The sequence below is a fragment of the Paralichthys olivaceus genome, chromosome 4 (assembly GCF_024713975.1).
Source record: "Paralichthys olivaceus isolate ysfri-2021 chromosome 4, ASM2471397v2, whole genome shotgun sequence".
Lineage (NCBI taxonomy): Eukaryota > Metazoa > Chordata > Actinopteri > Pleuronectiformes > Paralichthyidae > Paralichthys > Paralichthys olivaceus.
The window spans coordinates 12,697,816-12,721,891 of NC_091096.1; the positions used below are offsets into that span (position 1 = coordinate 12,697,816).

Here is a 24,076-nt window from a genome sequence, read left to right on the forward strand (position 1 = left end):
AAAACACAACCACAAAATTAAAATGGGTTAGTCACTCTAAGGTATATTTGCCAAAGATTTCAATTAAAATAAATTGCATCAATATTCACGTTTATATGTTTATATATATATATATATATATATATATATATATATATGCAGATGCAGTTACGCTGAAAAAAGTAATCAAGACTTGATTGTTTTTTTATGGAGCTGAAATATAAAACCTCTGAAATAAGGCCAAGAGTCATTTTAAACCTGTGACAGCTCCTTCAACAAATGTATGCAAGCTTTTTGGAATATAAAATCTCACATACACCAAATATATTGATCCCATCTTCACACTTCCACTGAAAGAAAACAAAGCAGACAGATATTCAGTGTCAACAATAACAACTTTATTATCTTCATTTTCCATTATTGTCTTTGCTGTTTAAAGACGATGTTACAAGTATAAATTAAGGGAGAAAATGCACAATTAAAAAAAAGGGGAAGTACCTCAGTTGAATCTGTAGTTTCACCTGAATACACCATAGTGTATTTGGAGATAATGAGTAGTAATCAAGGCAGGTCAGTCACCTTTGACCTCCTGTGCCAGGCCGCTGTTGTGATGCGTTTCATAACTTTCATATAGTTTTTTTCAACCCCTGTCTCACCACAAAGCCATGAGTCACAGTCTGAGAAGAAACATGGTTCAGTTTAGACGCTGTGAGGAACATCTCCCTTGTCTTCATCAGTGAACCTCTGCCTTGAACGGAGCATGAATGAGAAGGACGTGTGTGCCGCATGTGCACACAAATCAAACTCATTATGCAAACAAACAGTATGAAACATAAGAAAAATGGCACCCATGAGAAGATAGAAAACATGGCAGAAAATTAAAGCATAAGAATTAAAGCTAGAAAAAAAAATCACACCAAAGTGAATTAAGAGTCGGGTGAGATGAAATGTGAAAAACATTGAGAGGGTGTTTACATTAGATCCCTCTGAGATAGGGAAGGCAGATGAAGAGCTTTTTTTTAGTTTACAGAACACCCTCCATTTACACTTTGGTTGTTTTTCCCCATTCTGCATGAGGGAGACAACTGTCTGAAGCAACTAACAAATCTACACCTCACTGCATTATTGCTACAGCTGTCCGATACTGTACAGGCCTCAGTGGGGCAACTTCAACAGGCGAGTCACCATCACGCACTGAGGTCAAGTTATTTCAAAATATATTGATTAAAACGTATGATGAGCTCTCCATTATCATTCAAAATATAATATGTATTCTCAAGTATAAAATCATCTCAAACACAATATATTAAAGTAAATCTCTAGTGAGCTTCATATCGATCGCAGAAGAAAAAGGAAAATCCCAAAACAACTCTCGATTTTTACAGTTTCCTCTGCACCACTCAGCAGTGATAAGATGTCATGACTGTGCGCGATGATACAGAATGAACTGCACAATGATGATTTTTCAAGATAGCAAAAATAAAACATCTCGCTTGATATGATTTAAAGTGTGCACAACCTCGATAGCTTGTAAAGAAAGCGACAGAGGAGCGGTAAAGTAAAAATAAAGGAAATGTTTAACATTTTGGGAAATAAGCTTGTTTGTCTTTTTTGCTAAATGTTACATGAGAGGATTCATACAACGCTCATGATTATTTAACATACAGAAAAGGAAGCAGCTACTTAGCCTAGCAACCTGAACCTAATCTGGTTCAGTCCAGCTGTATGCAGCTCTAAATCTGACAAATGAACATGTCATCTTTGTTCAAAACACAAAGTGGGAGACTTCCGGTGAGTGGTACGAAGGCCCTCTGCTCCAATGCACTTTGACACTTTCTGCTGCTAAATCAAATCTAAGACATTACTAATTTAAAAGTTTTTCTCAACTCCTTAATGTGCCGACAAAAGGCCAAGATTCTCAGTGAGCTCAAAACACAAAGTGTAATCTGTGGAAATATAACGTGTTTGTGAGCTTTAGAGATGCTGGTGGGTAGATTATTTAAATTCAGACAGTACCAGGGTAGCTGTTTCCTCCTGTTTCCACTCTTTATGCTAAGCTAAGATAACCAACGGCTGGTTGTACGATCATAAATAACAGAGGTGTCAATCTTTTCATGAAATAAATCTCAAACATATTTCCTAAAAATGCTAAATTATTTCTTTTAGTGTAATGTTTCAGACAAGAGATTTAGTGATTGAGCATCAAACTGTGCCCATGACAACCACAAACCAAAAATGCATTAAAACCGTAAACCCCTAACCCTAAAAAAAAGCATCAATCATCTCATCATCAAATCATTAGCATCATTTCGCTTGAAGAGCTCATATCATCACACTCTACCAGCATGGAGGGGTAATCTATTATGAATGAATGTCTTTTCCACTTCATTTTTCACATCAGAGGAAATGATAACTGAGCCACAGTTACTATTGTGCAGAAAGCATAACTCTATTAAAATGATTTTCAGTGAGTTAAGACAGTTTATGGAAATATAAAAGAGGAATCTGCAGCCAAATTGTGGACGCCACAGGATTAATTTTCCATCTTCACAGAATTAATCTGGTTTTAAAAATTAAAATTTCAGGAAACCCTTCAGGCTTATTCAGTCAATTATTTCAGAGTTGAAATATTCTGTACAGATAAAGTAATACTCAGATTAGTACAGTTAATCTTAAATTTACATTACAGTATCATTCTTTTATCACAAAATATTCACAGAAATAGACAAACGATAGATACAATACCTCCAGCCTTGAAGTCTACATTCCTAACAATAATTACAAAAAATACTAACTGGTTTTTAAAACTCTTGTCACCGTAGACATGTAGTGCACAGGTCAGAGGACTCTTTCCCTTGTTCAGTCGATTTAAGGCAAAAGACTGAGGGTACCCTTGTGAGCTGATCCCAGATCAGCGTGTCCACAAACACTGAATGAGAGGACAACATGTAAGCTGAGGTGAGTCTGGAGCAGCAACTGGGGGAGTCCTCTGTGGCTAAAGCTGACTGACACAGTGGTGTGCTACAGGAACCAGCCCTGACCTCCCGTCAGCTGAAGCCACTCCGGACCCCTGAGAGAAACCCCTCCAGTCTCAGGTAGGGTGGTCCTGCTGGAACTACAAGTTAGTGACTGATGGGAGGCTGTGGAGCTAGTGCAACGAACACTATAGAAACCAACAGGATGCCCTGGGTGACTGAATGCCTTATTGGTGATTTGGCGCAGAGATAATACTTTGTACAATCACTGAGAATGATGTCACTCAAAATGGTCACCAAGGATACAGTATGTGTTGCTATGGGAGAGCACCAGAGGACGAGGTAAAGTACATGTACGAAGTGAGACTTTTTGAAACATCAACACAGAGATTTGTACTAATCTATGGTCAATCACAGTGAAACGTGCATGTTCAGGTCTTTGATGGAGATTCCTTAAGTGATATAAATGTTTTACTGTTGCGTTACAATTAAAGGACTGACTACTGTAGAAATCTGAATCCAGAATCACAGATGGAAGATGTCTAAAGCATGTTTATATGACTGAAATGCATTGAAGCATTAGACATATTTAGTATGAAATGGGCCAGCAGCTATATTAACACTACACAGACTACAGTCTAACTGACTAGGGAACAGAATAACTATGCACTTGTTTGCACCTGGTATAAATCCAACATTCACACCAAATCAAACTCAATTCTACATTGCTGCATGTTTGATCAGTTAGGATGAACCAGCCTTTAGTGTATCAGAACAAGATCATTTTCTCAGGCAAACATTAGCTTTCGATTATGGAGAACCAAACTGTTGAATATTAAATAAATATTAAACTAACAATCATATAAATGAACACAGACAGATATAACCACAGAACAGGGAAATAATCATGTATATCTAAGCATTTGATCTTAAATTGATTGCAGCCTATTCTAGTTCTGTATAGCAGTTTTATTAGGTTTTGAAGTATTTTTTTCCAATGACCATTGTGTGTGACTATTTACTGATCACATCATAAGCTCTGCCACTGACTAAAAGAAAAAGACTTTGAACTAAAGGAAAAATTAATAAATAATATAACGAATAAGATGCAACTGCAACAAACTTTATCACTATTAATAAGCAAGACATACAAATTTATTAGAAAGGAGTTTTATATATATAATATATATATATATATATATATATATATACACACACACATTATATATATAATCTTTTATTATTTCCAAATGTTATGGTTATATTTCATTATTGTTCTGTAATTATTGATATGTCTTTATTTATTTGATTTAACACTTTGGGTCTCCATAATAAATCTTTTAGACAGAAATGTCCAGACACCATATTTAAGAAGGAAAATGAGCACTTGAATTCAGTCCTGCAAGAAGAAGAAGTAAACTAACTTATAAAGTAGCTTAATATCAAATGTGATAAATAAAAGAAAGGATGGGAGTTCTTAAAACCACTGACTGACGTGTATTCAACACTTGTGTTTCTATGATTTTGCCACCGTTTAGAGTCGACAGTTGTGAGCTGCTTTGATATGAGTTTCTATCAAACTCTGTGATGGGGGATCACAAAAAAGTGCATTGTGGGTAGCATTTACAGAGCACCTGATTTCAGGAGTGTGTAGGTGCCTTCATTGTGTGATGTCACAATTCATTATTGCACATCCACACTTTACCTCACTGCTGTTTCAGTGTGTTGTCAAAGAGGACGACTCAGGGAATGCCCCTTCTTTTTCCCCAGAGTAAGAACAGAGTGAGTGTAATCCGAGAGCATGTGAACGATACACATTTGCATGCTCACAGAAGGTCCAAATAGTGCTCATCAGCCAGTTAGGCCCCCACTGCGTCAGGACCAGAGGCTGAAGCGTTCCCTGTCTGCTGAGGTTAGCTGTGATCTGGGGTCAGTTCCTGGGTTAGAAGATGTCAGGGCACATGTTCCAGTCCTGTCTCTCCTTGGTCTCCCAGTATCCTCCCTTGTACACAAAGTTTGTCTCTCCAGTTAGCGAGTTCCTCCTCTGGTGAAACCACAGCGGCTGGTAGCCTTCGTATTCTCGACCTGTGGGAAGAAGCTCAGGCGTCAATTCAACCACCATCATTTAAATCGCACTCTATAATGGAGAAGCAGCTTGCAGGCAATTCACTGAGGAATTGATTCATCTTCATGCATCAATCAATTGCTGATCTCAATCAATAAAATACAAATAAGTATATGTGCAAGGCAAAACCTACATCATGGCATCATGTCAATAGCATCAAGCATTATGTAAATTTGATTCAAAGTAACTTGTTGACTGCTGGTAAATATACCAAAGTATAAAGTAAAGTATTAGTATACCATAAAAGTACCCATAAGAAGTCAAACAGATGGGATAGCATTACAGAACAAACTAATCACCTGCTAATGTGGCTTCACCATAGCGCACTGAGAGATTTAAAAAGATTTTTAAAGTGAAATGTTTTTAATGTAATATATTATTGAGGCCGGATCTAAATGGAAATGTCACGTGCAGGAAAAAGTATTTTTTCTTTTTCCTCCAGGATCTGGAGAAGTTGACAGGAGCCGGGCATCATGCAGTTCCCACAATGAAGCAGACCACACAGAGGACACACAGAGGATGGAGTGGAGTGTATTGTGTGTATTGTTTGTGTGTGTGTATATGTGTGTGTGGGAGTGATACACAACGGAGGGGCATAGGGCAACCCCCACTCACCAGAGTCATAATCACACTCTGATCACCAATAGAGGGAGGAAAAGAGAGACAAGTCATGGGCACATTGAATACAGTCTAGCCTACACACACACACACACACACACACACACACACACACACACACACACACACACACACACACACACACACACACACACACACACACGAAAGCCACTAAGATGAAACGTTTCTGCTGAGCTCTCTGTAGTTCAGTTCAGATGCACTAACTGTTGTACTAATAGGAATAAGAAGTGCTTCCTGAAATTCTTTCGACGGAGCATTGTTGAACCATGTTGAAGAAAAAATCTTCTATGATTTGGGGGAAAAACTCTCAATTTTAGACAATTAAGTCGAATTTTAACAACAAAGTCGTAATTTATGGGAAAAATTATGAGAATAGAGTCATTATTTTAGGCTACGTGTCATTTTACAGGGGGCATATCAAAAGATCAGTCTGTTGTCTGAGGAATATGGAGCATCTTGTTAAGTAATAATGTCATAAAAATTATGACTTTTCTCAGAATATTATGACTTTATACTTTTCCTTTTCTCTTTGGCTTTTCAAACCACAAACCAGGTATTTAATGCTTATATCTATATCTGTTTTTTGTTCTGATATAAACATTCATTAAAATGCCTTAGAATAAACTGAACGGGAATTTTACAACAGGAATTTTGCCATCAATAAGTCCTCACACTTCATGACTCTGTGCCCTTTGCTCCTCTCTGTCTTTTTTACTCAGCATCTCTTTGCTTATCAGACATCACACCATGTGTTTTAAATTCTATACCATCATCCAGTGCATCTGAGGCCTCAGCTTCCCTCCTCCTCCTCACAGCTCTTTGCTTCTCCTCTAGCCTCTGTTTTTCTGAGTTTGCTTCATCCCATCGTCCTTCCTCCATCAGCCTCTGGTCGGGTCTCAGGCGGCTATCAGTTAGTCCCACTCCTTCCTCCAGCTCATTCAGGGTCAATGCCAGAGCAGAGAAGTAGTACATGTTCTCTGCGTTCTCCCTGAGATCGGAAGAAGTATTAGTGTGAGTTAGTGTGTGATGTTCCATGATCAATAATATTGACAAAACATTGCAGCTGTACAACCACAATGACTCATATTGTTCACACTGTTTTCCCTTATGAAGCTGATGAGGTAAGCGCTTACGGGAGAGGGTATTTCTTCCACAGCAGTTTGGGGGACAAAGTCTGATAGACGGTCTTCTGCTTGCCCTCTGATCCACTGCCCCCTCTGCTGCTCTGAATGATCTTCGCACTCTCCATCTTATCATCCCAGGTACCAGAGAGGATGTAGTGAGCCTGGCCCCCGCTGTCTGCCACTACACCTGTCACCTGAAAACAGCAAAAAGAAATCAGAACATAGGTTTATTCAAAGCCAGTCATCTTTCTGTGAGTCTATAGGTAGTACTATGATCTTTATTCCTAATGCTTAGCCCTTGGATGCACAGTCCCCCTGGGTCAGACCTAGGTACATTTTCAATAGCTTATCTCAAATCAGTCACTACCATGTTCCCAATTTTAGGTGCGTATCTCCAAAAGGTGTTACTGCACTGACATGTGACCTCATACAGTGAAGTTCTTCTGGATAACACATAAACTCAATATGATAAGAAACAATATTTAGATAACAGTATATTTATTGGTACCATCCAGCAGGAGGCAGCATTTTACAAAGTATCCATGCATTGTATGACATCATACCAAGGTCAGAAATCATTTACCTTGCGTGGGATGTCCCTAGAGAAATAACTGTAGGGAGAGAACTTGAGTTGGCAGGTCTCCTTGGTCCTGTGATTCACAATCTCAATGTCCCCCGACTGCACAAATACAGAAATGTTGCAAGAGTCAGAGAGAGGAACACACACACAGAATGATATTGGAGTGAGCATATTCTACCATTTTAGTGTGTTAAGGAGAAGAAAACAATCCTGAACAAACATGTTGAACAGAATCATTCAAACAGAATAATGAAATGTGATTTATTAGCTTAACAAAAAATCTGATTTAGAACTTCTGTCTATCTCTGTCTTAAAGAGTTTAGTAAGTACAGTATACAGTAAATGATCTGGTATAGTATCATGTATGAACATCTTAAATACCATGTTTTCAGGTGCTGTAAAAAGATAGCATGCGATATGTTTGGCTACTTGTGCTGCTATATAGCAATGTTTTGATAAACAGGTTCCTGTATACTTTCCCCATGTTACTATCAGCACATGTACAGGGTCACATGTGGGGGGTTGTTTGATACAAACATCTCTCGCCACAAAGAGAAAAAGATCACAAACTCACATAATCGCAAAATTAAGGCAGTGGTAGTTTCAAACCAGTCAAACAAAAGCTTTGATCATTTTGTATGGATGGTAGAAAAGACATTATTTTTAGATCTTAAAGTCACAAACATTGTGTTTTAGTGTGAAATACCGAATGTTGAAAAAACACAAGATTAATTTAATCATCTACATCACCCTAAATACTCTCAAAGACAAGCACTACAACAAATAATGGAACAAATACTAGGTTTGTAAACTATCCAAAATTACCAGCTCCCTGTGTTTTGATGTATGAATCCAGAATTGTTATTCTCTAGTGTGACAGTGTATTTCTGAGATGAGATTCAGAGATGTAAGTAAATTCTTCTTTCTATTCTTCTCAGTCACATAGAAGCATAAGCACACACAAATGATATGGCACAAATAAGTATGTGTCATATCACAGTAGGTTTTATGCCTCAGCCAATGAGACAAAATCTTGAATAGTAATCAATGACGAGTCTCTTGAAAACAAACCTGGTCAATCCACAGCTTGCCCACGATGATGTTATGCACTGTGGAGGTGACCTTTCTCCAAACATAGTGGTTCCCACTGGAGTGGAAGTGCAGGTGAATGGCACCTGGAGAGCAAGAGGAACAAAAGGTTGTGAGAGAAATGAAATATCACAGCTGCCACTGTTTCCAATCTCTAACTGCAGACCTGAAAGTGATGTGTTAGACTGGTTGTTTTTATGATTCCAAATCTGTTTGTGAACGTGGTCACTTCTACCTGCAGCTTTATTGATTACATGTATTCCACCATTAAGTATTTCCACGTAACTTTATCAAAGCTGTGTGACAAAAAATGAGAGAAGTCAGAATGATATCACTGTATCCCTTGGTGGGCCTGTATCTATCAAATCTCTTTTATCGTAACCAACAGTCCACTCCACTCTTCTGTCCCACAGCTACAGAGAGCTCCCTTTATACCCATATTTTATGTGCGTGTCAAAGAGATCATAAAACCCTCCTGATTCATTCTCACACGCTGTTCTCTGACGTTAAATCAGTGGTCCACTTCACTCAGGTAAGAGACTGTGGCTTTTCAGTTTGTATGATGTAGCCTTTATTTGCAAATGTAGTTTGTTAGCTTCCCAGCTGAATGTGAAATGTCTTACCTAGAGGCATAATGGAGAGGTATTTTCCACGGAACTTGCTGGCAATGGTGATTTCCTGCCACAGGGTCCAGCCTTGTTTGGAAATCACATGGTGTGCAGCAGCAGGGGGGTGATGGCTCACCTTAGAAGATAGAGAGACAAAAAGTTAAAGTAGAAAATAGGGAGTGTGTTCATATAAGCATGGAGAACACGTTCAGACCTTGTGCATGCACATCAGTGCCTGTGTTAACAAAAACTCCCTGTGGCCGTGCCGTTACCTGCTCACACAGCGACCGGTAGCCGAACTCTTCCAGGCGATCGAGCTCGTAGGTCTCGCCCAGGAGGGGGTTGAAGGGCTTGGCAGTCCGATGGACCGTGGTGGAGTAGGAGGAGACGGAGAAGGCAGCGACCAGGCACATCTGCTCCAGAGAGGAGTCGCAGCGCGCCGCCTTATCCAGAAGCTCGTGATACTCCAGGTCCTCGGTGAGTCGCTGCAGCATTGACAGCGGCTCATTGAAGTTCACCTGAATGGAAGAGAAAGAAGTAAAGATGTAATAAACAATTTATGTCAAGCTGTCAGCAAGGAGGAGCACTGTGCCTCAAACACTTACAGGCATGGGGATTTTAGACAGCTCCTTGCCAATGCAGTTCTTCATAATGCTCCATAAATTGAGGGAGTAGTTGGGTTTGTCTGGGATGTGAGTCCGCCTCCGTCTGCGGGGCTGCAGCTCCTTCCCTGACACATCGTTACAGCCTGGAGACATCTGGGATTAGGTGGGGGGGGGGTGAGAAAAGTGGGATTGTAACTTTGTGTAAAAAGAATATTTGATGTATAAAAGTTTGAAGACATGCTTTCAACTTCATGGACAGCTTGGCAGCACATCACCAGACACAGTGACAGAGCAAGTGAAAGACAGGAGGGAACAGAAGACGTGTGTTTGAGAGAGAGAGAAGCAGTGAACGAGAGGCAAGGGAAGAGGAGAGCAGATGCTTGACTGGTAATTAAGATTTAGTGGAAGGATGCAGCTGTGTATCTTTGGCACCGCAGGGGTGACAATGAGAGAACAGGAAACACAGTCAAAGGCTGTGTGTGTGTGTGTGTGTGTGTGTGTGCGTGTGTGTGTGTGTGTGCGTGCGTGTGCGTGCGTGCGTGCGTGCGTGCGTGCGTGCGTGCGTGCGTGTGGATAAATGTAGAGTGAGAACTGCAAGTGAAGATGGCTGCATGAATAAATCAATGGAGAATGAGTATGTGAGATTGGAAAAGTCAGCAGAGTTCACAAATGTCAGTCCTATTAGTCAGATTTGTTAGGAGGAGAGACGCTTACATGGTCGTCCTGGTTCCAGTCACTGGGGTGACCTACGCTCGCTCCGCTCAAATTACTCTGAGATCGCCTGGAACAGAGTGGAAATATTTTCTTCAGTGGCTACTGGTCACATACACATTCACACAGACACAGGGACACAGTACTTTCCTCTACTCCCTTTACCACTTCCATACACACTCAATACACACAGTGCACACAAGGGAGCTGAGGGTTATGTATCAAGAGAGGAGACTTACTAATGGAGAGGAGGAAAAAACACTAGAAAATAGTAAACATTTGAAGAGTTGCCAGAACAAGACTGACTCTGATGCAGTAAATAAATATGCTACAAAAATGTATTGAGAGCAGAAACAAGAGTAGGAAATTGGTTTTCTTTGCTACAGGAAACCAGAAGCTGTTTTCATCTATCTACTGATTCCAGAAATCTCTGTCTGTCTGTATCTCGAGACCCGTTCATCTTGCATGACACTTGCCGTGTGTATTGTTAAGCACCAAAGGAGGTGCAGTGTCAAAATTGGTGCTAATTGGACAAGTGACATGTTAAATATTAATAAACTCTGAATAACAAAGCAGAGTAGCAGCGGCTGCTGGGAATAATCAAGTGATATTGTCAATCCCGACAACAGCACTTTCAGGACAACGTTCAGGACAGAAAACACTTCTGGATTCTGCTGAAACGAGCTTCACTGAACTTTGAATATATTACAGGTGAACAGAGCAGTGGTATAACAGCTTCAGAGTTCTGTGGACTGAGTCCTGCAGTTTGTCTTTACCTGCTGTAGCTCAATTACTGCAGGTCACTTTTACAGTTTCAGAAAGGAAGCTGCAAACAGCATCTTCACAGGCCAAGCCCATTTAGGCATGAACGGGTCCTTTGTTTAAAGACTGAAGCTCATAAGAAACAAGTTTGCCAGCAAGAGACAGACTCCAATACAGTAAAGAAATATGCTATATCTGAGAGCGAGAACTAAAACAGGGAATTGGTTTTCACTGCTACAGGACAGCACAGGCTCTTCTTTATCTGTATAACAGAGTGAACACATCTGACAAAATCTCAAAGTGAAGTGAACATCAGTATATGATTTTTCTGTGTGTAAGTTTAAAACACTGAAGAGTATTGACCAGATGAAGACTGACCTGTGCTGCGTGTTGTCAGTGGCAGTCACTGTGATAAATGCAGGGGAATCCTCCATGGCATCAAAGTACTCAGTATCCTCATCTTCATCACTTGCCTCTTCTTTGAGCCGCCTCTCGCTTCCTTCATTCGGGACATATGCATTGAGTGAGTACATGCAGTCTTACAGAGAACATGCAGCACCAGGAGAACCATCACATGTTGGCATCACATGGCTTTCTTATGTATAGAGTCTAGGAGAGAGCAGCATATAATCACATACCCATGGCAATTAATTAAAGGAATAATCAGCTAGTAGAATTGGCAATCTGCCTGCTGGTTAACAAGCCTGAATGATGCAGGTTCTTCAGGGAACGCTTCTCATATTCGCTATCCAACATTCAATATTCATCTGTTATAAGGTAATTGTAATGTTTTCTAATGAAAGGGAATCTTTTACAAAAGGAGGGTAAATAACGACCTTCAGACTAAATAATATAAAATAAATTGCTTTCAGGACAAGATTGTGTCTGATTACTTACTGTAATGCTAAAAGACTATATGTTTATGTAATAAAGATTTGTATTCGCCTCAAACAATGGGACAGCTCTTCTCCGCAGATAAAAACAGAACAGAGAGAAAAAAAGTCAATGCTAGATCTTTGAAATGTTTTGGGCGAAAACACAAATTTGCATCCCTTTCCATCAACAAGTTCAGTTTTTAGCCAATTTTTAAATCATTAAGCTGCTTTTAGACATGCACTGAATTTCATATTTTCTCCAGAGGAGTTGCATGTGTGAACGCACATGTCCGAGTGACACACTCCACAGTTTCTGCAGACTTTTTACGCCTAACACGCGACAAACATGAAAAAATAAAGCAAATATCTCCCTGGGTAAAAAAAAAATGGTGACATATGTAGAAGACACCGGCAAAGATGTCAAGAGTGCAGAGAACCCCCCGTTGTGTTGTGCATGTGTGAAAGGCAGACTGCGGGTAAAGTCCATAGCCAATTCTCCGGATTTTACACATGTATGTGTGACAGGAAGGGTCAGGAGATTTGAAACCACAAAAAAAGGACATCAATCTTTACTCTGTGAGGATGGATGTGTACATGTCAGTCTGGAGGTTTGTTTTCAAGAAATTTTGGCTAAAGTTAGTGAAGTAAGAAAAAAGAAAATGGATGAATAGACTGACCCAGAGACCACATGACCTAAAGCTCTGAAGATAATTACCATCTCTAACATAAGTAACATCTAATTTAACCCTTCCAACAAAAAATGTCTTCCTCCACACAAGGAATACACACAGTATTGACCCTGAGGCTACACATGACTTTTAGCCAATGAGGCCCACACTGAGGCCTGCAGGAGTAAGCAACACACAGACAGACATTCTCACCCTTGTTGGTGGTCGGGGCACTGGGCTTGCTGGAAACAAGCGTGGGTGCTTCTCTCCACGCTCGCTCCAGGCTGTTATGCTGCTTGGCCAACTGCTCAATGGTCTCCTCTAGGTGAGTGCGCTGCTCTCGCTCATACTGCAGCGCCCGTTGCCATCTCCTACTGTGAGTCTCCGCTAGGTCCAAGAAGTCTCGACATGCCTGAGGTATCACACACAAGTAAATATTGTCTCTTAAGGTACGGAGAGTTAATTTATTTATATTTATATATAATAAAGATTCACAGTCTGGGGGGAAAAAAAAATATTTTCATCAAGTTGCAAGTTACTTTCCATTCGTTATGAAAAACAGCTCAGATTTTTGCAAAATACTTCTCTCATTATTTAGAAATACTATTTTGGTTCATGTTTAATTCTAAGATTCCTTATTTGCAATAAAAATACAATTATAAAACCTTTATCGATATTTAAATCAACAAATAATGCTATACAGAATAATATCATTAAGATGAAACTTTTCCAGACAGCGGACAAATAGAGTGTAAATATATCTCTGTCAATCATTGTAATCAAGGCTATCTTTCACCACAATCATCATTGTATTGACTGGGTTTCCCTGCAGTGACAAGTTTCCTCAGAGCAAAGTGAAAACACAGGAAACATCAGTGAGCATTGAGCTGATTACATAAGAGGGTATATTGGAGCCAAGAGGGGGCATCATTGTTGCTGCTTTGGTTTAACTGCTGAGACAACGAGGTTACTTCAGATCAAACATATAGGTGGGTGTATCGAGTGTCAGCCTTAAGGTCAATGAACCTAAATAACGTAAATGACTACATGCATGACTAAAGTATCATGATAAAGCCACTAAACTGTCAGCAAGTGGACCTCCAGGGTAGGGTTTTTTAAATAATCATTACAATCAAGTATTTTTGGAACAGAAATGTGAGGGTTAGTTATGGTTCTTTCTCACAAGTGGGAACAGCACATGATTACATAGTGTCCACTCAGTTTCTGCTGCAATTATCGTTTTGGTCCCAGAGCCAGAGGGGCTGTTCAGCGTTGCTTCAAGCTAATTGTAGCTAACACAGAAAAGTCTGTCTGCTGAAGACAGTCCTCACACACATATGCACACACACACACTAAATGATACTCTGGTATCAGAAGTGATATTCATTTGATGAACTTTGAAAGTAATTTCCAAACATACACTATGATAAATAATATATGTGTTTTAAATATTTAATCTTATTAAGCAATTAAATGAATGCTTAAATTCTAAAAATGTCTAATTCATTGTACTGTTTCATGATAGCTACAATTTATTATTTTACTTTATTTATAGTAGTAGTTAATATATGAAACCTTGATAAATTTACTTAAATTATAGCAAAGACAACATCGTTCATCTCTTACACAATTTTAATATCATGCGTATCGTAAAGATTTTAAGGCCATCACTGTTCTAGTTTAGCAAATATAAGAAAACAAAATAAAAAAATACTCAATTTAACTGAAGATACTTAGTAGAGCAAAGCATTTTAATCACAAAAATGATTTTAAGGTAAATCAAGTTGGAAGTTAGCATAAATAAAATCACTTTTTGGAGCTGAAAATCCTTGATTTAAACTGGATTTTGTTTAAGACATGAGAAAGAAATCTCTAACACTGAAAATGTTTGAGATGCGTCTCCAATCAATCCCTTACCTTCAGCAGTCTTTAATGAGGTGTCTTAACACAACAGTCTGAGCATTAGTTTAAATGTTCACTGTGCACGTGATATTGCCGTCAACTTCCTCAGACATAATCATGATATGAAACTCAACACACTTCCACTTTTTTTGTGCTGACTCTCCAGCACAAACACAGACTGCATGTGATGTCCGGTCGGGGGGGGAGAAAAAAAAGGTTGGTTGGCGTTCAGGAGTTCACGTGTAAGTAAAAGGTGTCAGCATCAAATTAACTGTGCTGTAAAAGTATGCAGAATGATCTCATTAAATAAATGTGCATGCGTACAAACCAGCAAGGGCTTGGGTCCTTGCGAATTACCTCTAAATGAACAAGAGGCTGAGAGCATGCAGTTTCCATTATGACCTCTTTCTTCCTTCAACACCTTCTCTCTGCAGCTTACAAGTAATAGCCGATAAAAATGTAATTTATATCATAGAGCAAAGAACATGCCTTTGTAGTGGCTAAACATGGTCAGTGCTGCTCTACACCTATCAACCAGAGAAGCAACAGAAAAAACAATCACATGCACTTTCTGACTCGAGAATACACAAAGCTATCAACTGTTTAAAGTCATTGACAAAAGTGAGAAGGGAAACAAACCTTGTCTGGTTTTAGTCAGAGCAGGTCTGTGTGTCTGTGTCTCTGTTTGACTTGTTGGAAGGCTCTGACATTCCTCACCAAGCATGAAGGGGCAAGGGTTTAAGAGGAGGTGGGGGGAGCAGGGGCTATTCCTGTACCCCCCCACCCACTATCATATCTCGTATCACTCCCACAGGACCTCAACCCTCCGTGAACTCTCATCCACTATACTGACATACTGCAAAGCCCATGGTATTTACCATTGAGGAGTACGGGGGCAAGATACAATAGATGATTTCATATTATGATGCTTGTACTCAGAGCTGAAGCATTTGATGTGGTGGAAACTTCAAACCTGGTTGTGATGGTTGTTTGTTAAATGTTGATAACAAAGTTAATCGACTAAATGTTGATAACAAAGTTAATCGACTAAATGTTGATAACAAAGTTAATCGACTAAACAGCAGTATTTTTGTTTGGGGGGTGAGGAGTCTTCATGTCGTACTTGACTCATTCTGACAGAGATGTTAGTATTCTTAAAAGAGCCTGACTGATATGGATTTATGCTAATCTGATATAAGGGAGCAAAAAAATGTTCTATACCAATATACCAGCAGAAACATTTGTCAGGCTCTAATGCTTAACAAAAATTAGATGCAAACACCGGGAACCACCATCACCCCTGCAGATTTTTAACAATACATTATAGACAGTAATGTTTAACAGGATCTGGTGGGTTTAAAACTGCTTCTTTAAACCTGTAGCCTGCAGCTCGGTGACTCTGCTTTAACATACTACAATGTGAAGTGTTCTCATCTCTCATCACTCCCTAACCAGGACAATATAGATGTCTGACATTCCTGTCACATTAATCATGGAACATCACACAGAATACATATTACTCTCTGCTCACTGCTGCTGCGTCTTAAACCCTGGTCTATACCAGCTACTTACATTGATCATAGCATTGGAGGTGATTCGGAAGAGTGTGGCTCGCTCGTTGACTGCCTTGATCTTCTCCCCTCCTTCCACCGGGACCTTCAGCCCCTCGAGTTCACTCAGTGAACGCTGCAGGGCTGCGCCATGCTTGGCGATCAGGTCATTACACGTGCTGAGGTCATCGAGCTTGCTGACGAGTATCTTCAGTGTTCCCTGAATCTCGCTGCGGTCTGATTGGGATGTGGGCTCCTCGTCTCCTGAGTCATCTGGAAGGAAGAGGTCAAAGGTCACACAAACGATCTTTAACATAAGAGGATTATCGGGACAAATTTAAGCGCATGGCTGTGGAATCACAAAATACATGAACACACCTTCAGTTTTTAAAGTGATACTTCAATCTCTCAAAACAATAACAAAAGACCTAGTTTGATGACGCTGTGAAAAAGCATGGGATCATGGGAGTTGTCTTCACCACCATTTAAACTCAGGCACAAATTATTTCCACAGAAGGGTAATGCATTAAAGTTTTATCTACATTACACAGCAAACTGCAATGAATAATCATGATCCATTACGAGTGACTAAAACAAACAGTGGAAGGAAAATATAGCCGGCTGGCTAACTGACTAGCAGTGTTTTTCCTTCGTCATACATCGTTTGCCCTGGAAGTCATTGCAGAGACAGGCAAATGAAATGTCCCATTAACTGTAAGTACACAAGTCAACAAAATACATAACATAGGTTTAGTTGTCTTTAGACATTTTAATGAAGAAGTGTTACATATTATATCTTTAACTTGACAAGGATAGGAAGCTACAGTGTTTAGTATTTCTGTGTATCAGCAATGTGTTTAAAAAAAGAAACTACTCAACTGAGCATATGCAGTAGCAGCTGATCTTCTGTATAATGTCATATTTATTGTGTTTCTCAAACTTCCTCAGGCATGATCTGCCAAAAGCCAAAAAAGTTACCCTCACTCACACTCACTCAATCACTGACTCACATATTTACTCACTCTCACACTCTCTCACACACACACAAAATACACAAAATTGTTATCTAATAAAAGCGAGCAACAAATAATTTAGTTAAATTAGGGTCAGCATAATAACATTGGCAAACTCTCATTCGTTTATTTTCTCTGCATAAATGATTCATTCACTAAACTTTGCTGAATGGTCATCTGTGCCCCCCCACATTTAGTGTCTCTATGCCCCTCTCCCCAGGAGGGCCCGCCTCCCAGTGCGAGAACCACCGCACTAAGCAGAGGTTACTCAAGGTTGATAGAACACACGAGAACAGTGTTGCAATGTCAGCTCTAGATTACATGCGTGCGCGCACACACACACACACACACACACACACACACACACACACACACACACACACACACACACACACACACACACACACACACACACACACACACACACAGACACACACACACACACAGCAAGCATTTCAGCGCAATCACTCACAGAAGGACAGAAATACAGAGAGAGCAAGACCCAGGTCCATAAACTGCCCAAAAATAAAGCAGAACTATTCATTTTCTGAACTTAAGGGGATACACAACCTTTCTATAAGAAAATAATACTTTATTATCATTTTATATCTTAACACACACTCAAACAGCCACATGTTGAATTTTGAAGAATTACTTGCACACCAGTGTATCAAATTTGAACTGACCCGAAACTGTGAAATGTCAAAAACATTCTATCTAACAATGTTGACCCTCTGACGATTGAAGTCTAGAAAGTGCTGTTTTCTGTCTTGTAGTCTGAAGCATGAGGACCATGCTCTGTCACAGTGAAAACGTGTTATGTAGCCAATAGACATTGTCACGTTCGTGGTGAGAAGCAGCTCCGTAGCAACACTTCCCACTAGAACATGGCAGCTGGCTGTGACCTCGCAGTGGAAGAACTATCACCTCTGTCAATCATATTTACACCATGCAAGTATAACATTGACATATCCATGCTGCTAGAGCTTGGAATACATCTTGTAACAGCAATATACTGAGGTCAAACTTAGAGGTAGGTCCGGCTCCACTGAGAAACAAGTAGCACACACACGTTCACACAGGACTAATCCTTAAGTTCCAAAGCTGGTGGAACAAGTTTTCAGTACAGCCATTACAAAACTCGGTGCGTAGTGTCGGCAGCACTGCATGTATGTCAGAGTTGATATCTGTTCAAGTATGCCAGCAAAAGACACAATGTATTCAGGAAAAGCTACTTCAGCATTATGGTCATTGAGAATGGAGTTAATTTAGAAGAAGGGGGCCAAGGGAAGGGGGAGCAAAAAGGAGTAAGAGAAGGGAAGAAAACGAATCTCTCACCATATTTGCTTTCCTGGTCATTCATTTCCCCCAAAGGTAACCACAGTTCAGCCAGGAAGCATCAGCAGCACACACACACAAACGAAGAGGCCTCTGAGCTCTATCCTGCGAGGTACAGTTTGAACATGTTGAATAAGCTTTCCGCACGTGTCTGACTATTGGAAGAGACAAAAACAAAACCGTCCACGCAAAGGTCAACCCGACAGCCTTACAGCGAAGCTTAAGAAAACCTATAAATCAGGAAATACACCACTCAGCACCCAATACCAGCCAGCATTACGGAAAGAATCAGAATACACTGAATTTCAATTAAGTCTGTGCAGTGAGGGGAAGGTAGAGGAGGTGAAACCGCTGACGACGTAAAGTTAGAAAATTGACTGGAGTGTGTGTCATGAGACCAGCAGCTGGAGCAGAGTTAAAGAGGTGAGGGAGGAAACCAAAGAGCGAGTTCAGAGAGAGCAGCTAACGAAATAAGCCTTAAATTGGTAAAGTATGACAGATAAGTTAGTTGGCAGGTTGGGAGGTTTTGAGCTTCCTCCAGGCAACAATAAGCCACATTTGATTGGATGAATTTGAGTTGATGCCCCCAAACTAAGATGTCACCAAAATATTTCAATGATTTACAGTAAAAGAAAAGAGAAGATTCTTTTGTCAATTTGAACAGTTGTATCTAATTTGAGCACGCAGCTTTAGAAATGGCAAATTGCAATAATGTTTAATATTTTTCTTTGCTTGTCAGATGAAGCCAATTAGTTCCAGTTTTCAAAGCCAGAAGACAGTGATGGAATGTACCAAGTTTCCTCAAGATCTCGTCAGTGTTTACAGATTATGGATCAGACATAAAACATATCAGTGTATATTTAATTTGAAATGCCAGAAACCTGCAAATTGCCACCCTTTTAATAACTGGTTTACTTTTCCACAGACTAGAGCCACCATAGAGCCACATTACTTCACAGGTAACACAAGTGCTAACTCAAGTCTCTTTAAAACCATGTAAGTTGTGAATTAGGAGCAAAAGAAAAGAAAACCAAGGCAACAGTAGAGACTGACCCGTAGTAACCCCTGTCAGGGAAATCACACTGAAACATCACATTATGTTTTTTCTGACAGAAGACCAAGGTCACTAAATGGCAAAGTCACCGCTGACTGAGTTACGGTTATCTTAACTCCAGTGCTATGCATGGCGTCCACATTGGAGAGTGAAATTACAGAGTGGGGTCTGGATAATATTTAGATAACATTTCATTTATCGTGTTAAAGGGACACTGGGTGGAGCTGAGACATGTCAGAGGTGCGGTGTGGAAAAAGCACCAGAGAGAGAGACAGCACTGAGAACATTTGACTTTTTAAATACCAGTGCTTAGGCTCAGGTGTTAAATGACATGTGCAGCTGGGACATTTGAAGTAAATTAAAATAAAAGGCTCAGTGAAGACATTCACAGTGTTCGACAGTACTGCAGTGAAGGCTGGCTAATATTATTCACCCTCATTCTGCCAATGAGTTCAGCAGCTCTGAGCAACTTAAAAATAAACTGTCACATGTTCTGAGATATATTTGTCAAGAAAATCTTACTCTGATTAAACACTACATTAAAACCATAGACTGTATCTAAAGATTGACAGTGTGCCTCCATTTCCTCTCACTACAAATTAATCAAAAAAAATCCCAGATACCAACGCTGCCATCTTGCAGATTTAGAATTCAGATTCTGCCTAGCAGCGATGGATGGAGCCACAGTAGCATAGTCCCATCAATACAAGTGCTTGACCAATCATGTGTCACTCTCAGCTGCAGTCTTTAATACAGTCTATGATGAGAACCAATTAAAGGTATTCGTGTATTCTCTTTCCAAACCTCAGAGAATGGATTTTGCTGGTGGAGTCTACTGTATAGACAATCTGAAGGAGACACCAGGACATCTTCTTCACTCCAAGTATGTCAAAGCAAGTATGTTATAAACATCCTTCCTGCTCTGACGTTTCAGTTCACGGAGCCAGATCCATATGGCATTGACAAAGTGACAAATCCAAACATGTTCTGTCAACGGTATATCTGTCGGACCTTAAATAAAATGTGGATAAAGGTGGATTTCACACGAAACTTGTGTTGGTAAATAACCATTTCATGGTGTCTGATTCAGCATCACTGCCGAGATCGCCCCCTCACATCTTCAACCCACAGCAGATGTTGATGAATGGCTTTCCGTAGCTAAGTCAACATCACAAGGCAAGGCCAGGAACCCATTACCACCCCAGTCATGCCTCAAGGGCGGATTACCTCCCCCCATCCCCTACAGTCGAGGAACACTCTGCATTTACACAGATGCAAGTGTGTTTTCAGCTCCTGCCATGTCTCCTGCACTCTCCTCCTGAATGATACAATTTCAACAAATACACATCTGTCTGAGGCAAACAGAGATACAAGCTTTGAGGTTGCAGCTCATGGAATCACAGCATATTCTCAACATATAAATACACACAAATCTTCCTCCTCAGCATGTCCACAGCTTCTCCTCTCCTTCCTTATTGTCCATCTCAGTCTAAGTAAGTGAGGAAAGGAGGGAGACAGCAGAAAAAATAGGAAGTGGGAGACTTTAATTGGGAGAGCAGCACCCTGCTATCCCACTGTCAGGGCTTGTCTCTTTGCTCGTCCCTGAGGACAGGCTGTCAGATCAGTGGAGCCGGGCCTCCAGCTGACAAGATGTCACCCTGTGGTAGAGAGAGACGTGCATGCCCAGCAGCCGAGCGCAAGGGAGAAATGTACCAACCCTCTGGATTAAAGATGGTATTTAAACACAGTAAAAGGCTAATCAGATGTGAAAAAAAAAAATTCAGCAGAGGTTACTTTCATTTCAAATATCATTACAGTTCATTTTTACCAGTCAGAGTCAACCTACTAATTCATATGAATGATATCTGCTCTTTGTTAATTTACTGGCTTACATAGTATCCTTGAAGTTCTAGCACCAGCACTGATGCATATGCCTTGTTTTCCTTGAACCAAAGGAAAAGCTACGAGACATGATTACAACATATGGATTACAATTAGCCTGACTTAACGCACATGTAATCTAATGATCACTGTAGTGTTTCTATAGCTACGACTGGAAAATGATTCTTTCAGCACTGATAGCAAAATATAGAAGGAGATAATTATTCTGCAGCTCACTGTTTTTATATTGTGTAAGAGAAGGGAAATATATGAGAAGTTTATCAGAGACTGAAGCCTGAACAAGCTAGGTGTGTCCCAAAGGAACATGAGTGTAATCCTGGCCAGTAATTGCTAACTGGCTCCATACCTCCCCTGAGATACATCACAAGGAGACAAACACAGGAGACGGCAGGTTAAAGCCAGTAACACGGTGCTTTGCTCCACACAAGTAAATGAGGAATTGTGCAGTGCAACTCATCACTGTCCCCAGAGCTCTGCAGCACATCTCCGGCAGTGTATCCAATCGAACACTCTCAGTGAACAGCAAACAACCAAAGAAAAGATTAACAGAAAACTGCAGCAACTGAGCGATGGCTTTTAATTTGGAAACAATTCATAATGTGCTGGGATAGACAAGAGAAAAAACTATCAGCAGCCTTACTGCTAAACTGCAGATTTATATTCTGCTATATGCTGAGTAAATTTTTTTCAACGACCAACTGATGCATCAAACCTGTGAAAGGAAAATGGCTCTTGCTTTGTGCATAACTCCTACAGTCTGAAGGCTGAGTTCATAAATCATCCAACAACCTCAGAAAACAAACTGAGCTCATGTACAAACAAGTCTGGTCATGGGACAGGATTCCAATAAGAAACAACTCACAACCAAAGTGTGAAGCCAGTATCAGTGTATCTGAAACAGTCTGCAGTGATCTCTCCATTGTCTGATGTGCACTATATTCTTTAGAGATTTCTTTTTATTATGAAAGACCATAGGTTTAATTAAATCACACTTATGCACGGCTGGTAAGCATGCAGTAAATGCATGCTGACATGCATAAATGTATCTTTTACATGCAACATCTGTTCAGGTTGTGACGTGGAGGCTCTGCTGACAGAGCCTGTCGTGGTTCATGTAGAACGAAAACATGAATATAATAAAATTAATGCTACACACAGACTGGTCTCACACATCAGGTGCAATTCCACAACATAACGAAACATTTCCAGACATATTATCTTATTATCATGTGTCACAGTCTTAAAAAGTGACATATGCATACAAAAACAAATATGTGGTGTTGCTGATAAATATCCAGCAAAACATGTTTAAGTTGCAGTGTTATTAATAATTCTCTCAGGTTTTCATGACACCAGACCATGCTTTAGATGTAATTTGTCATCATAAATAGCCATTCAATTTATTGACGATTATCTGATTGCTTATCTTTATGGCAATTTCCACTTTTGGTGTCAGTCCGCAAATTCCGTGCTCGATTAAACTGCCTTCAGAACTGAATTCTCAAGAAACATCTCCCATAATGACTTCAAGGCATCAAGATGATTTCAAAATACCAAGGGGAGTTCAAAGTATCAACCAACCAACTGACATACCACCACGAGACTACAGCCCTATGATTTCTTAATCTCAATTAACCCCAATATAATAATTTATTAACACAAAATTACAGTTAAATAATTTTATCTGTATTGCCTTTTCAAACTCAACAAACTTTGTAAATTAGGTTCAAAAAGGTTGACAAGTATTTTGATCTATCTTTTGATCGACTAGCTCACTACTGAATTACTAGCTCATACTAGCTCACTACTGAATTACTGTTGCCTTATCTCATTGAAGAACCTGATAATGTAGAAAGATTTAGCAAGATCGTAATCCATGGGTCAGTAACCTCAGAACACAGCAGATTGGAATCCATTGAGCTAATTGTCCAGGTGTCGGCTCTGCAAGACAATGAGCCGTGAAGGGGACCGTAAAATCAAACCTGAGCTGAGGTGCCTGTCACCTCGGAGAAGTGGAGGTGTCTCTAAAGGACTCTTTAAGTTATGCGTATTTATATTTGAAAATTTGCTCTGAAGGAGCTCCAGGGGCTGACCCTGCACTCTGACCCTTCTGAAAAATGCATACAGTATTTTCAGAGGATATGTGTATTTATAACCAAGAAGAGATAAGAGCTTAGTGTCATCTGTCTGTGCACGCTGACAGTTTTACTCTATTATTCTCTGGAAACTCAGAGCAGAGACTCAGAGTTCAGTGAGAGGTGATTATCAAGGTGATGTAGAATCTCATGTGGTAGTGCAGCTTTAGAAGAGGTTTCACATGCCAACAAACCAAAATACTCCTGTTCATCACGGCAGCTGCATGAGTACACCAAGTATTCTACTGCGACCTGAGCACATCACATAGTCCCACTGCTTATGCCACTGATAATTAATGACTGCACATTCATGACTACAGTGTGTCCATGGTGCATACATGGGTATATGCTTTGACCTGAAATTAGATATGAATGACGTGATGTACGCCTGTGAGATCTGCAAAATGATTTTGTATAATGCATTACAGGAGGCAGACAGTGA

The 24,076-nt window shown here is 40.0% G+C and overlaps 1 protein-coding gene across 9 annotated transcripts in view; it reads right to left on the reverse strand.

Annotated features, from left to right (window-relative positions):
* Positions 1 to 355: 355 nt before the first annotated feature.
* The window catches only part of osbp2b (oxysterol binding protein 2b), a 42,743-nt gene continuing 19,022 nt past the window's right edge, over positions 356 to 24,076 (reverse strand). For 5 of the 9 annotated variants that reach the window (XM_069523751.1, XM_069523753.1, XM_069523755.1 and 2 more), the window contains 13 exons: positions 16,215 to 16,465; positions 12,954 to 13,152; positions 11,576 to 11,696; positions 10,439 to 10,505; positions 9,725 to 9,877; positions 9,392 to 9,637; positions 9,135 to 9,255; positions 8,494 to 8,597; positions 7,426 to 7,521; positions 6,852 to 7,036; positions 6,486 to 6,706; positions 5,695 to 5,712; positions 356 to 5,039 (listed from right to left, as the gene is read on the reverse strand). In XM_069523751.1, coding sequence (XP_069379852.1) covers positions 4,897 to 5,039; positions 5,695 to 5,712; positions 6,486 to 6,706; positions 6,852 to 7,036; positions 7,426 to 7,521; positions 8,494 to 8,597; positions 9,135 to 9,255; positions 9,392 to 9,637; positions 9,725 to 9,877; positions 10,439 to 10,505; positions 11,576 to 11,696; positions 12,954 to 13,152; positions 16,215 to 16,465 — 1,925 coding nt within the window. In that variant the 3' untranslated portion in view covers positions 356 to 4,896. Of the gene's footprint in view, positions 5,040 to 5,694; positions 5,713 to 6,485; positions 6,707 to 6,851; positions 7,037 to 7,425; positions 7,522 to 8,493; positions 8,598 to 9,134; positions 9,256 to 9,391; positions 9,638 to 9,724; positions 9,878 to 10,438; positions 10,506 to 11,575; positions 11,697 to 12,953; positions 13,153 to 16,214; positions 16,466 to 18,543; positions 18,799 to 24,076 lie in introns of those variants that run through there. The other 4 variants (XM_069523752.1, XM_069523754.1, XM_069523758.1 and 1 more) reach the window with 2 other exon arrangements.